The sequence below is a fragment of the Siphateles boraxobius genome, unplaced genomic scaffold (assembly GCF_051911475.1).
Source record: "Siphateles boraxobius isolate OS27281-9 unplaced genomic scaffold, OSU_SipBor_1 8, whole genome shotgun sequence".
Lineage (NCBI taxonomy): Eukaryota > Metazoa > Chordata > Actinopteri > Cypriniformes > Leuciscidae > Siphateles > Siphateles boraxobius.
This window is the reverse complement of record NW_027509208.1, coordinates 28,308,129-28,324,358: the sequence shown is the minus strand read 5'-3', so window position 1 is coordinate 28,324,358 and position 16,230 is coordinate 28,308,129. Positions and strand designations below refer to the sequence as shown.

The 16,230-nt window shown below is 42.3% G+C and overlaps 1 protein-coding gene across 1 annotated transcript in view; it reads right to left on the bottom strand.

Moving 5' to 3' along the window:
* The window catches only part of LOC143729142 (organic cation transporter protein), a 52,088-nt gene extending 43,573 nt beyond the window's left edge, over positions 1 to 8,515 (bottom strand). Inside the window, exons 1-3 of the mRNA XM_077220237.1 lie at positions 7,862 to 8,515; positions 6,292 to 6,395; positions 4,322 to 4,476 (exon numbers count right to left, since the gene is read on the bottom strand). Of these exons, the coding sequence (XP_077076352.1) occupies positions 4,322 to 4,476; positions 6,292 to 6,395; positions 7,862 to 8,209 (607 nt within the window). The 5' untranslated portion in view covers positions 8,210 to 8,515. The remainder of the gene's footprint in view (positions 1 to 4,321; positions 4,477 to 6,291; positions 6,396 to 7,861) is intronic.
* Between the last annotated feature and the right edge of the window lie 7,715 nt (positions 8,516 to 16,230).

The following is a 16,230-nucleotide window of genomic DNA, read 5'->3' as shown; positions in this document are numbered from 1 at the left end:
ATCAGTCGAGCTTAAGTTCCTGTCTATGAAGACAGCGCTCCTGGTTGCACTGGCCTCCATCAAGAGGGTTGGGGACCTGCACGCATTCTCCGTTGACGAAGCGTGCCTGGAATTTGGGCCGGCTTCCTCTCACGTGATCCTGAGACCCCGGCCTGGATATGTGCCCAAGGTTCCTACCACTCCCTTTCGGGACCAGGTGGTGAACCTGCAAGCGCTGCCCTCGGAGGAGGCAGACCCAGCCTTGGCACTGCTCTGTCCAGTACGCGCTCTCCGCGCCTATGTAGACAGAACGCAGTGTTTCAGGACCTCAGACCAGCTCTTTGTCTGTTATGGTGGGAAGCTGAAGGGAAAGGCTCTCTCCAAGCAAAGGTTGTCTCACTGGATAGTGGACACCATTGCTTTGGCTTACCAGCAGCAAGGTCGACCGTGCCCCCTTGGTGTGACTGCCCACTCCACCCGGAGTGTGGCGTCCTCTTGGGCTCTAGCGCATGGCGCCTCGCTAACAGACATCTGCAGAGCTGCAGGCTGGGCGACACCTAACACATTCGCCAGATTCTATAATCTCCGAGTGGAGCCTGTGTCCTCTCGTGTACTCGCTTCAACCAGCTAGTACCGGACCCGCTCAGGTGTCTTCGCTTGCTCGCCATTCCACTCCACGGACTGGATACGTGCGATATATTTTCTCAGGTGAGCTTCTCCGAAAGCCCTGAGCTCCTCCAGCACTCCTGATGTCGGCGCCAGTGTCTATTGCCTGTGCGTCGGCTAGGTGCCTCCCGTGTGCATGGTCCCTCCTCTGAGCGACCCCCACATGTGTATTTCCACTGTAAGCCTCTCTGAGCGTGTGTCTTTCCCTTGGCAAGCCACCTTGCCACCCCTGGGGTTGAAATATTCCACCTGCGGCTGGACACCCCAGTGTTTTCCATATGCTTCCTTCGGGTCATATGTGTATTCTCTAAGTCCCCCCCCCCCTCTGGGTTGGCATTAATTGCATACTTCCCCTAAGCTTGGGATATGCTTCCCAGTGTACTTTGGTATTCCTGTGATAAATGGAGTCCTTTGTCCAGGCTGACAGGGATCTCGATTTACGCAGGGCACTGGAAGACAGCTGAGAAGGTGGCGTGATTAGACTGGTAACCCCATTCGTCGTCATCCGACGTAACTCGGAGTGACAACGAAAGGGAACGTCTACGGTTACGTATGTAACCCTCGTTCCCTGAGTAGGGAACGGAGACGTTACGTCTGCCTGCCACTTTCCGCTGTACCGCGGGGATCGCCTGAGCTCAGTCTTGGCTCCTCAGCGAAGAAACATATCTGCTTGCTGCCGGCTTCCTCCTTTTATACCCACGAGGTGGGGCGGAGTTACGCCATGCAAATTCCGCAGACCCATGGCATTTCTTTGCCATTGGCTCGTTTTGTAATACTCGAAGTTGATAGGCTTTCTAAGCGAAACCCCATTCGTCGTCATCCGACGTAACGTCTCCGTTCCCTACTCAGGGAACGAGGGTTACATACGTAACCGTAGACGTTTTCTAAACTACATCCAATAAGTTCAGCCAACTAAAGTGGTGTTTTGATAATCGAATTTTTAAGCCACCGTTATGGTGATCAGTGTTTGCTTTAGTTGGGCTCGTGACCCCAATGGTGACAATTATAAAGCATGTTGCAGTGCATTCTGGGTGTCACCAATCAAAACTCATTCATGGCTCTCATCATGCATTGCGGTATGAATAAATTATGATCTGAAGTAAAATCCTTTTCCTATTTGAATATTCTTTTTTTTATCAGAACAACTTTTAAGAAATCCTTTGGATTATTTAGACATTTCTCGATCTTGTACTGTATATTCACTGTGATGTTGTAATCACCATTATACATTTAAATTCAGAGATTAGGCTATAAATGAGCTTTGTGATGCAAGTCAAGTGATGATAATGTCAAAACATAACCAACACAGTCAGATCACCATTTATCTTTGATTATCTGGCAGTTATAACTCAAATACAACAGCCAAAACAAAATATAATGTTAACAGTTTAAGGGTCACAAGACCAACTAAAGCAAATATTAATCACCATAATGGTGGCTTAAAAAATTAGATGTTATCCTTTGGTGATTCTGCTTGTTAACATCAGGTGTCTTCAATAATGGTCAATCATCACTCAATGAATCACTATATAAATTCCCAGGAGATTTCATTTAACACTGGAGTTTTTGCTGTGAATAATTCTAAAAAAAATGCTTTTACTAATGTTCATTTGCACTTATGAATTTAATGTATGATTTATTATTATATTATTTGTTAACACAAGACTATAAAACGCTTATTACGAACTAAAAACTCGCAACAATCACTTTCACAATATAAAATGTCACACTTACTCTGTATCAGTCTATTTCTTCTGAAGACACGTGTAAGGAATTTTTTTTTTGTCTAATTTAATAAATCTGTGCTCATAATTGTAAAAACATTGTTGAAGTTGAAAATGTATGTTTGAAGCGGTTTTAAAAGGTTGAAGTTTAGGTTTTAAGACCATATTGTCTACCAGACAGCAAGATAGATAGATGAATTAAGTTTAGTTTACTATCAACGCATTAGAGTATAATTGAAGTAAAACCTACAGAAAATGTAGTGCAGTTGTTTCAACTTACATTTATAAGTTAAAATAACAAGTATACTTGTTAACTCAACAGAAAATCTAGTGCAGTTGTTTAAACATACATTTTTGAGTTAAAATAACAATTTTACTTGTTCATTCAACTTTCAGTCTAATTTCAAAAAAACTTGAAATTTATTGTTGTCTGGACAATCTAGTTATCTCTACTCAAAAAAATAAGTTGAAATAACTAAATTGCTAAAATATTTTTACAGTGTAGTCTAATCGAGAGGAAATTAGTGCATGAATCACAATTTCAAGGTCTTTACTAGAAAGAAAGTTTTTCACTTTTGCTATAGATCGGAGTTGAAAAAAGCTACTCTTTACAACTGAATTTACATTCTTGTCAAATTGGAAAAGAGGATCAAAATAGACTCCAAGGTTTTTTGCATGATTGTGTAAGTTGTTTTAATGGAGTTGTTGTTATGAGCAGGACCCAATAGAAGCACTTTGGTTTTATTTTCATTCGGTTGCAGTGAGTTATTTGTCATTCAGGTCTTGACTTCCTTGAGGCATGTGAAGAGGTTGTCTAATGAAAAGTCATTTCCTGGTTTGATTGGGAGATATAGTTGGAGGTTGTCAGCGTAATAGTGATAATTGATGTTATATTTCTTGAATATTGAGCCTAAAGGTAACATGTAGAGAGAAAACAAAAGAGGGCCAATAATGGATCCCTGTGGAACACCACAATGGATCGGCGCAGAGGGTGAAGTGAATGACCGCATATTTAGAGAGAAGGTCCTCCCTTTAAGCAAGAGGCGAACCACTGTAAAGCAAGGCCCTTGACTCCAACAACATACTCCAGCCGTTTCAAAAGAACATTATGATCAATGGTGTCAAATGCGACACTCAAATCTAAAAGTATCAGAATAACAGAAGACCCAGAATCATTGGACAATAGAATGTCATTTGAAACCTTCAGCAGTGATGACTCAGTGCTATACAGCACTCTAAAACCAGATTGAAATGGGTGTAGAATATTAAAAGTATCCAGGTATGAGGTAAACTGTAACAGTGCAGCTTTTTCCAAAATCTTTGAAATGAATGGGAGTTTAGAGATAGGCCGGTAGTTATTATGCACGGTCTGGTCAAGGTGGTGTACTTTCAATAGGGGCTGTACAATATCATGTTTAAAACTTTCTGGAAAAAAAAAACATTCATTAAAGAGCTATTTATTATAGCTAAGAGGTTGGGGCAGAGTGTGTCTAAAACCTCTCTAAACAGACGTCCAGGCAATACATCTGATTGACAGAAAAGTGAATTTCATCTGAGAAATTATTTTAAGTAATTGAGATGAAGACACTGGTTGAAAGTTTGTAAAGCTACTTTACTAGTAGTTACTAATTAGCTAATAGTGAACTACGCATTCAACTGAGGGATACTGAGGGATACATACTAATTTATCAGAGTTTCTTATTAGTAAATAGTAGTTACAAGAGTGTTAATATTGCGTTACTCGTTTTTTCCTGTGTAGTTATTCATTAATAAATGGAACAGCATTCTAAAGTGTTACAATATATTGTTATTATCAAGAATATCCTCTCGCTACTAAAATGATAAGAATAGCTACAATTTCTTTTTAACAGTCAATTTTTTTTCTATTTCCAGAAAGCTTGGCAAAATATAACAAGATTGATTTTGGAGTCTTTAGTGGATCTCTTACTTACCCAACACAAATGCATTCATAATCACTGCAGACACAGTCATGCCCACCACGAAGCGAAGCAAGACATAAATGTAGAAATTTGGGGCGAAAGCGACCCCCACTCCAAAGATGGCCTGTACTGCTAAACCACTCAATATGATAATTCTGCGGCCATACCTGAAACAGCACAGAAGCGTAGTTAATTAAGCTCAGATTGTCATTAATTTCCCTAGAAAATAGGTTCTGATGTGTCTACTCTTGTGAAAAGAAGCATGCTTAATTGTATTGATTGTTCAGAACACTTGTAGTGCACATCAGATCTAATAAGTAATGCCTATCGCAGAGAATATAATATTTAGGAAATAAAAGGCCACTTAAGTGTACTTAGAGTACACTTTAATTACACAATGACTAAATCGTTATGTTTTGATAATCTTTTGTCATGCTTTAAATAAACTGTAGTGTGTTATTTGCCAACACAATTAAGGTTAATATATTTTAAATGTTCTAAATTGCAGCTTTTAAATATGTGCAAATACAAATATATTTAAAAACATGATTGAAATATGCAATTAAGGATCCGAAAACATTACATTTCGTTCACACTTAATTATATTATTTTATTATTTTCATAATAAGAATGCTTTTTAAAAGTATGCTAAAGTGTACTTCTTTTTCACAAGGGTGGACTGGACTAGTCTATTCTAAAATGGCTGTGTATAATATTTCACGCATTCCTGTAGCTCAAACAGTAGACAATGGTTCTAGTAACACGACATGAGAGGGTCCTTGCTACAGATGTATAGGATATTTTAAATGTGCACATGCACCAATGTTTATTCATTAAAACTATTCATAGAATTATATGTAAATGGTACAATAGTGTTTGCATTTTGCTTCACAAATTATTAGTATTTTAATGTTATCTTCACTAAACTTTGTTTAACTTTAAACCTTCTTGACTGCATTTGCACAGCTTTGAGGTATTTAAGTATTAGTGGCTCTAATGTGGCTCTAATAACACAAAAAAATACAATACAAAATGCACACTTGACTCTATTCGTTTAGACAAATATTGCTACAGACTGAAGAGCACACAGCGAATGAAATTTTTTTCAACTGTGCATTGAAACATCCAGTCCGTCGTAAAAACACTATGCAGTGGATTCGATCCTTTATGTCATCATTCTACAGTCTGTAACAAGGAGTACTTGTAACATTTTGGCTTAAAATCATCTGACCCAGACTACATTAATTACATGTGCACTTCACTTGCATTGGAGATAAGCATTTTATGCTGACCAAAATATTGTTTGTGTGTTTAATTACTGGCTGCCAAGTGCATGAAACCATCAAAGTTTGATTTTGAGCAATAAGCTATTTTGGTACTATTTTGGGTCCAATGTAAAATCTGGGTCTTGAAGCAACCACTGTTATACAGTAGAGGGTTCACAGTCTCATCTATCAACGTCTGTCATCTTTCTCCTATTTTAGAGAATTACATTATATATTCTCCCTTCAGTTCATTCAGCAATTAATGTTTCACACCACAGTGCTGCTATTGTCTCTTCAACTCTGAAATGTGAACATGTGCTGCTTATTAGAGCCGCTCTCTAAAACCACTGCCTTTCCAATACCTCAGAAATCTTCTGATTTAGCTACAGCACAAGAAGGCATTTCAGGTCAAATCACCTCTTCTCCCTATAAATATCAGTAAATAAAACCAAGACCACTTAAATAGAGCTCCACATACAGGACAGAAGCCCGCCCAGACGTCTCAAAAGTGTGACCGAGCATGAACTGTGTTTCTCACAAACAGTCACATTTGTTAGCTTGCTGATTTGCTGTGTGAGATGAATGTGTGTGTTGTGTATAGAGTTTTCCAGAGACCAGTTTGTGTAAAACATCCAAACCTTCCTGGTATTTAAGCTCTTGTCAAGACACGCAAAAGTTTTTACGCCATTCAAGTTACCTTGAGGTTCTTTTACTTACTTATCAGCAAGGGCACCAAACAGCACAGCTCCAACCAGTAGCCCAAACATATAGATAGAAGAACCTATGTTGTTCAAAGTGGCATTTTCACACACAAGATCCCACTGTTATATAAGGTGACAAGGAAAAAAGAAAATTAAACAGTGTTAAACTTCATAACCAGGTCATACAAATTATGGTGTCTGGTTGTTGTTGGTCCAAGGGCACTATCAGTCCTAACAAACTTGGCCAAGATGGTCTTCTAGCTCAAAGCCCAGTCCACTATTTGGTACAGTAACCCACTAATTGTCCATCTTAGATTAACTAATGACAAGCTTATTACCATATAAATCAGCTATTACTGGAAACTTACTTTAGTTTTTTTTTTAGTTTTTTATCAGCAGGGATTTGAGGAGTCAACTTTCTTGGAAAAAAAAACATGTACAAAACTTGTATCTTTAGGGGTACAACAGCTTGTCTTTGACGCACAACTTTGTACATTATCAACCCCTAAAAGTTGCATATTAGGACATTTAGGGCCAGATTTACTAAACAGGGCAAATTAGCTAAAGGCCACAATTCCAAAAAAGCGCAGATGGGAGTAGAAAGTTCTGCGAATGATCTACTGAGGATGTGCAAATTATGAACACCGACACAGCCGGATCATTTCCATAATGACCAACACAATCTACCAAGAGAAGTGCAAATTAGCGTTTTGTTTAAGACATGCTTTTTTTGGTCGGCAAATAATGTTGCAAATACCAGTAAAATGACTAGCGCAAACATTAGTAAATCACCATAAATCATTTAAATAATCTCCTCCCATAAATTTTGTGTCTGAAAGGGAAACAAATTTTAACACCACAAGACGGTTTGTGCTGGCGCAAGCTGTTAGTAAATCTGACACTTAAGAGAAGTAATATGTATCCTTAAGGATTATATGAACCATAATAAGGTACAAAGATGTCCATTTGAGGGTACTGCCAAAGTGACAAGCTACTGCACTCCTAGAGGAACAATTTTTTGCATGTTTTTTCCTCCAAGTGTACATAATTATTTCAGAATCACATTTGGGCATTAACTCTCATCTCCCTTCCAGTGTCTTTGGCAGGATCTTAGAATTACTTTGGTTTAGAAGCTTTCTTTTCTCACTATAAACACCTGGACTACAGAAAGATCGGTGTCCTCTGTGCCCCTTCCCCAGGCCTTTCCTGTTGTAAGGTTGGGCCCAGATCCAGTGTTTGTAAATCAAAGCAGGTTCTGAGGTCCTGGCCAAGAGGCCCTGCTGTGAGCAACCCATCTTGCTGGTCACATGTCCCAAAAGGAACGCAGTTCCATTGGTCCATCTTGCAGTCCTGTGAGCTACACCTCTTTAATTAAGCAGATTTAGATGCCTTCACTACATGAGGCCATAAACTCTCAATGTAGTCTGCTCCCAAACCATTTAAACCACAATATATGACTGGCTCTGACACCACCAGAGAGAGAGAGAGACACTTAGAAAGCTTCATGCGAGAAACGTTGTAAATGTAACATCACAAAACTTCCACATCCTGTTATACAACCAAAATATTTTAAGATTAGTACTCACCTCTGTGACAATAGTGCTGAGAAAGACTTCCTTGCTGAACTCCCATCCTGCGCAGCTGTTTGAGGAAGACGGGTATTCTGTAATTGGTAGACTATGATTAAGCTGGGACAGATGAAAGGATGTGCAGGACTCCCCAGGACCAATGCTGAAGTTGAGGCCCGGCCCAGGGCCACCACTGTTGCCCGTTGACCAGGCAGATCTGCACAGGTGAGGGGGCACAGCCCCAGTGAAGACAGACACCAACATGTGGAAGGCCAAGAAGATCTGTGGCAGACAGATCCAAACATAAAGCGTCTTCTGGAAGCGTCCAAACCCTCCGATCCGGTCCAGGACCTTGTCAAAATTCATCCTGCCTGTCTTGAATGTCACTTCATAGAAGCTAACACTGTATCTATTCAGGTGAAGCTGAATGGGCCCACGAGTCTTAGGACACAACAGAAGTTGGTGTGTAAGCGAATATGTGTGTAATGCTCTAGATAATGTCAGGTCAGTATTATGATATTATTAATGCTACGTGATGGAGGTCTGGTTTTGGCCAGGAGTGACAGGCACCTGTGAATATCTGGTTTAGTTCTCCTCACACCTGTAGCAGAGAGAGAGAGAGGGAGAGAGGGAGGGAAAGAGAGAGGCGGAGAGCGCTGCAGCAGAGTTCTGGCTGTTTGAGTTGTTTGAGGGAAATATAAGGAGGGGAGGGCTGGGAGTGACCCAGATATCTGAAATGAACCAGTGAGCATGAGAGGGAGGGACCAATGTGTGAAGGGGTGGAGATGATCTATTCCACAAGGGGAGGATTACTTTCACCCTCTCTGTCTATCTGCATTACAAACTCAAACGCACTGTTTCGTTCGTCTCCTTGCCAAACTCCCCCCTCCACTTGTTTCTTCCTCTTTCTTTTTGTTTCATTCACAGACTTTATGTCTGTGTGAAAGAGAAGGGTGGAAGTGTAAGAGAAAAAAATTAGGTTTAATTGTTAGTTTGTCATCTCTTTCAATCAACATCAGTGATTTCATTTTGTTACATTGCACACAATAATTAAGTCTCCTGAGCTGTGAAAGAGCTACAAACGTTACCTCTTTAGTGAGGTATTTTGGTGCTAAATGTGCCCTTTAAGTGGATATGCACATACATGTATGTAAGATTATTCTGAAGAAAGGCAAATTCTGCATGATAGGGGCCAGTTCAGGACCAAGCAAACAGTTGATAAAATTGAAAAGAAAGCCTGCTCTTTTGTGTTTGAACTACCTCTCCCTATCTGTTTCTTTGCCTATTTTTCATCAAGTCTTTTTGGCTGGAGTCAGGAGTTTGAGGATGGAACAGGTCAACTGGACAGATAATGTTGAGAAAAATCCAAAGGGCTAGTAGGAGCTTGGAGGGGGAGATGAAATGAATTAAGGGGAAGTAATGTGGCTGCTGTTTTCCAGCATTCTTCAGAGAGGCGTGGATATGGGATAAGCCGCACACCCATCCACACTAACTCAATAAAAGGGTGTTTCTTAAATTAAGGGAATTTTAGTGCATGGCTGATTTCAACCCATTCATGTTGTTATATGAAGATGCATTGTCATTTAAAAGGCATTTTCCATGCCTTGATTTATTTTACCTATATTTCAAATGTCCTTTTTTGCTTGGATTGTCCCAGAACACGACTTTAAATCTTAAGATAGAAAAGTTTAAACAAATATTATTACATTTTAAAAACTATGGCAATTTAAATTGGAACACAATCAGTTATCAACTTTAACACATAATATCAGTCCCCTTGTTGTGGCATCATTTCTCTCATAACCAACAATTCTGGCCCTTACAAAGTTTTTTTGTTTTGTAAGTGTACTTGGTTAGAAAGATGGCACAAGTATCAATAAAGAACAAGTACTGTAGACGTGTAAATACTGGTAGCCATGTATTCTTGTAGTTTGACTTCAGAACGTTAAAGAATTTCAGAGCATGTTGTTTTTACATGTTCGTTTCATAGAATATTCTTTTTTCAAAGTTTTGATTTGTGAATTTTAGTGTTTGTTTTTATAATATATCAAACACATCAGATGTTTCATTATATGGCCCCTTTAAAATGTGAATTACATTCGAATGACATAGGAGAACTGGAATGCTGGTCAACAGGAACCACACTGTAGCCCCTCTCAGCAGGGTTGAAATGCTTCCCTATACTTCTATGTTCAGGGTATTTAAACAGACCTCTTCTGTCGTAGGTTGGTCTACAGAGCAGGTTCTAATGAGAATACAGCATGCAAAGACTAACAGTGCCTGCATTCAGTTTTAAAAGCTATAGTAATTATAATTTACTGCCATTCCTTGAAACACACATATTTTTACACAGAGAATAAAAATACACAAAGTGCTAGTGTAAAGTGCTCATGGGGAACGATTTATCAGAATTTCTCAACTTGTTTCTGAATTTGTATTTTGGGGGGAAACACTTAATAAGCAGGATTACAAAGTTAGTTCTCTGCACTGGTCTTTTTCATTTGTGAAATGAGTGTGTGTGAACAGAGGTCAAATGCCTAATATCCCATTGATTAGAGCCCTATCCAGCTCTAGCATGTTCTTGGTTGTTAAAAAAACTGTTAAAAGCTTTATTAGGGAGCAAGAGGAACTCCAAGACAGTTTGAGCTAATGCCACAGGGTATTTACAAAGTATTGCTATTGCACTTATTGTAAAGCTGAACTGGTAACACTTTATAATAACTGCATGCTATTAATCATTAGTGAAGCATGAGTAAACAGTTAATTCATCATTTATAAAGCATTAATAGACATTAAGCAGTTTATAAATACAGCTATACATGCTTTTTTCTTGATTTATAAGCATATCTGTGATTAATTAATAATTTTTAGCATTATTTACAAACCAGTTATTTAAGAGTTGTCAGTGGTTCATAAGATCACTTAGAAAGTGTAAGTAAATGGAGTAAATTCAGGTAGTTATAAAGCATTTAGTAGTGGTCAGTTAACTATTTTTGTGAGCTCATCTAAAGTGAGGACTATTCATGCCTTGTAAAGCATTTATAAAGGAGATTTAAAGACTCCGTTATCTTCTAAACAGGAAAATGAAACAAACACAACACAGTGATACAGAACATAAAAATATTTAGCAGCCTTTAAATCCCCTTTGTAAATGCTTTACAAGGCATAAATAGTCCTCACTTTAGATTAGCTCACAAAAATAGTTAACTGACCACTACTAAATGCTTTATAACTACCTGAATTAACCCTGAATTACAGTATAAATACATGTTAATAAAGCATTTATTAACACACTACTGTAAGTAACTATTACTATATGTCTGAATAATAAGATGTAAGACCTTAAGGCCTGGATGTAATAAGAATAAGGCCTGGAAAGACAGCTTACTCGAATATAGGGCTGAAATTGTGTCAGCTAGATCTGTTAATTTTTATTATTTTTATTAGATAATTGTCAGTAATCAGAGAAACCCTAAACAACTGTTTCACTCAATCAACAAGCTGCTTAAAAATCACAGCATCTCTAATGTTCCTGCTTCAACTCACCGGTGTAATATGTTTTTGGATTTTATTTATCACCAAAATTGATAATATACGTAACCACATTGTTACCGCTCATACTTTTGCTGCCTCCCCAAATATTCTTCCATTTTCTGGTATCTCTCTCTCTAACTTTGCAAATCATGACTCCCAGTCTCTATGTAATATGGTTTCAAAACTGAAAGCCTCATCTTCAAGAGTTGATCAGATACCATCTTGCTTTTTTAAATCATGTTTTGATTCCCTCTCCCCTGTTTTTTTGAAAATTATCAATAACTCTCTGTGCACTGGTGTTGTGCCAGCAGCACTTAAAATTGCTGCTGTCACCCCCATACCAAAAACTAACAACACTGACTTTGATAATCTGAATAATTTTCTCTAATCGTCCATTCCTCGCCAAAATTTTAGAACAAACAGTGGCTTCTCGACTACTTTCTCATCTTTCCTCTAATGATCTTTTTGAGCCATTTCAGTCTGGATTTCGTAAACTCCACAGCACTGAAACAGCGCTAGTCAAAGTTACTAATGATTTGCTAATCGCTTTTGATTCTGGCCGTCTATCTATACTGATTCGTCTTGATCTTAGTGCCGCCTTTGACACTATAGATCACTCTATTTTAATCACCCGCTTAGAGACTGTCTTTGGAGTTTCTGATTCTGCATTAAAATGGTTTAAGTCCTACCTCTCTGATCGCAAGCAGTTTGTTGTGATGGGTGATTGCAAGTCTGAGGTTGGTGTGGTACACTCTGGTGTTCCCCAGGGATCAGTTTTGGGCCCTTTACTTTTTAGTATTTACATTTTTGCATTTGGCCAACTTTTAAGAACGTCCTGGTTGCGTATGCAACCCACTGTTCCCTGAAGGAGGGAACGGAGGATGTAGTCGACGTCGACTGAATTGGGATCACGCTAGGGAGCCTATCATCTTCGATTACTATTGAACGAGCCAATGAAATTTGGCGTGCGTGATTTGCATCACACACTCCGCCCCCGCGGCGCGAGTATAAATACGGAAGTGGATTCACGCACTAGTTGCTTTTCGCTGAGGAGCCGAGAGTAACCCGGGGTCAGCGGTGGTCCAGCGGTAGTGGCAAGGGGACTACGTCCTCCGTTCCCTCCTTCAGGGAACGGTGGGTTGCATACGCAACCAGGACGTTCCCTTTCAGTCTATAACGTCAGACGTAGTCGACGTCGACTGAATTGGGATCACCCTTTGAACACGCCACTAACGCTGCCACCATCCAGTGCCTAAACCAAAGCCTCCTGATGCCCCCGCAAATTCAAGGTGGGGAAGGACAGGGCTTAGGCCAGGGAAGTCACTGCTGTTCCTACAGGACCACTGGGAAAGCGTTCCCCGTACATTGGAAGGAAGGGAAGCTGCGGAAGCCACATCCAACCCAGAGGGAGGTAACGTGGAAAATACACATATGAACTGACACATATGACACATATGAGTCTAACATATGGAATGTCACTGGGGTGGCTCCAGCCTAAGACGGGGGAGACACACCGGACAGTGACGGCAGAGAGACTCTGCCGAGGGAAGACACGGGCTCGCCGCAGGGAGCCGTATCGTGGAAGAATACACATATGGGGTCGCCGTAGGGACCGCAACATATGGACCCAGCCTAACACAGGTTCCACACTGCTTACGAGTGGTAGGCCTAACACCAGACGTTCCGCACATCCGACGTCGGAGGGGTGTGGAGGAACTCAACAGGGTTCAATTTGAAGGGAACTCAACTGGAGTAGAAAGGCGCACATATCCAGTCCATAGGAGGGGAATGGCGCAGCAAGCCGACATTTGAACCGGGCTCACGGTGAAACTGGCTTCATGAGAAGGGAGCCCACGGGAAGCAGCGGTTCAACTAGGTGTCGTCCAGCCCCCAACTCTAAAATCTGTTTAGCAAAGCATATCGTCAACGCCCAGGCGGAGCACTTTACACTCATCATAGAGGAGCTCAACACCTAAGTGGACATGTTGCATCTCGGATTTTTACCGAAATGAAGGCAAGCACTAAGTGCAACTTTGCATGGAAACAGCCTTCCCTCTCTGCTGAGTTCCAACAGATATTTGTAGAGCTGGTCTGAGGTCTATGGCTTGCATTCTGTACACGTCCAAGCGGACGGACAGAGAAGCCAGGGCTGGATCTGCCTCCTCCAGGGCAGCGTTTGCAGGCTCACCACCTGCTCCTATTACGGGAGAGGTAGGAACCTTGGGCACAATCCGAGCCGGGGCCTCAGCTTGTGAGAGTTAGCCGGCCCAGACTCCAGGCACAATACGTTGACCCAAAGCGAGCAAGTCCCTACCCTCTAGTAGAGACCACGCGAGCAGGAGAACTGATATAACAGAATTTTTAACTCACTGCCTGCAGTGGCTCAGGGGCGGTCTCTGCAGTGCAGTCGCACCAGGGACAAGGCCCAAGAGGATAAAGAGGAACCTGACGATCAGAACGTGCTTCTGCACACTTCTGCAACACGATGAGCGTCGTTTAAACACCGAGGCAACATCATTTTGAGGGTGAAGGAAAACAGCCTACTGCAACCCATTTTGCAGGAAAGAGAGCACTGAAGTGATCGAAAGCTTTCAGGATCTCCTCTGGAGAGAAGACGCACTCAACGACTAGGTTCCACTTCTAAAGGCGTAAGAACGCTACCCATTTCTAGGGGGTGCTCGCAGAAGTGATGGTAACTATCACATGCCCTGTGATAGCCACCTGAACCTCCGCGTTCAGATGTAAGACCGCCCGGAATCTCCGGGGGAAGAACGCGGGTGCCCTCGTGCCCCGTCCCTGAAAGAGTTTTCAGGGGAAGTCAGGAAGGCTGTCGATGGGAACCAGGTCTAGTTGGGCCAATAAGGGGCAACTATGAAGACCTGTTCCTCTCCTGACTTAGCACGTAGGTGCAAGCGACGGGCGCAAAAAGACAGGAGCGTTACTCAACACAACATGTGAAGATCACTGGGCTTCAGGAGTATCTTCTGCTCAGGACTTGAGTGTGACAAGTTCACTGAGCTTCAGGAGCATTCCTGCTCAACACCTGAGTGTGATAAACTCACTGAGCTTCAAGAGCATTTCTGCTCAACACTTGAGTGCGAAGAACTTCACTGAGCACCAGGAGCATTTCTGCTCAGCACTTGAGTGTGACAAGTTCACTGAGCTTCAGGAGCATTCCTGCTCAACACCTGAGTGTGATAAACTCACTGAGCTTCAGGAGCATTTTTGCTCAACACTTGAGTGCGAAGAACTTCACTGAGCACCAGGAGCATATCTGCTCAGCACTGCGTGTGACGAATTCACTGAGCTACAGGAGCATTTCTGCTCAACACCTGAGTGTGATGAACTCACTGAGCTACAGGAGCATTGCTGCTCAACACCTGAGTGCGATGAACTTCACTGAGTTTCAGGAGCAGTTCTGCTCAACATGAAGTGTGATGATTTCACTGACTTGAGCAGGCGCAAGGCGACCATGAGTCGCAGTCACTTTTAGAAGGCTCACTGGGGTTAAACGCATTCCTGCGGGCCCCTGGGGCAGCTGAGACCCAGTGTTTGTCCAAGGGTAGTCCGCTCGGTTTACACAAACACTGGCGGAAAGATGAAACCGGGGGGGCAACTGAGCGGCCCCGGAATGGTCATGACCCAGCTGGACCCAGGGGATGGAGTCTCCACTTGCCCTGGCTATAACTGTCATGAGGCTCGATGGCGGCACGATTGAGTAAAGCGGGAGGAGTGGAACAAAGCGTCCTCAGAAGCTTCCGACTCCAAGGAGGAGGTGACGGGTGAGTTGTGACATGCAGGGGAAGCTTGCGCAACTGTCGCAATGTCTAACAACTCAAGGCACGAATGCCTGTGTAGTCGGGGGTCGCCCAGGCCCCCGTTAAAACACGCCCTTTGTACATGGCCCCTCTGTTGAAGAGGGTTTGGCAGCAGACCGGGATGAACTATAGTCGCACAGGGTGAGCTGCTCTGCCACGGTCACCTCGGGACTCGATCATGAAGCTAGCGCTGAAGCGGTCACATATGGAGGAAGCCAAAGGCTGCGACTACCATATACCCCAGGAGCCTCTGAAATTTCTTTCAGTGGGACCCTTTCTCACTTCAACACCAGCTGAACACATTCTCATTGGAGAGACGTGTTAGACCGAGTCCCTCTCCCAAACTGAAAAAGAGATACTCACCCCGTGGGCGAGATTACTCTCTTCCAGTTGACCTGAAGACCCAACGGGCTCTGGAGGACTCGAGGGAAGGACACTGTACTGATACTCCACCCTTAGACGCAACACACAGGATGGCCTGCGGTGCGGAAGGTAGAGATCTGAAGCACATGTCTTTCAGGTCGGAGCTGCAGACCAATCTTGGGCCAAGATGGTCACGACTCACCACCTAGTAGCATGAAGAACGAGTTTGCAACTGGCCTTCGTACCGGCTGGAGGAGCGGCTATATCAAATCCTTCGCCAGCAGGATAAGATAAGCACTCACAAGTCAGGAGCACTGCTCCACACTCGGTGTGATGAATATCACTGAATTTTCAGGAGCACGTCTGCTCAACACCTAGTGTGATGATTATCACTGACTTGAGCGGGGTAGCCGAGCCTGAGGTGGGGCAGCAAAGTAGAGATAGTGGTGTTAGTGTGCAGTGCAACACTTACCTGTCTCCACTAGCGGCAGGGGGACATGAGAAGGCGGATGACCGGGTCCTCGAACGCCCCAAGCTGCCTGCTGGTGACCAAGGGAAGCTGGGGGATGTAAGGCTATGACAGGGTCACACCCGCCAGACTGGTCCACTTGGGACTCTGGAATAGAAAATCTGCTCTTTTTCTGAATATGTGGGTACCGCTGACCCCGTTTT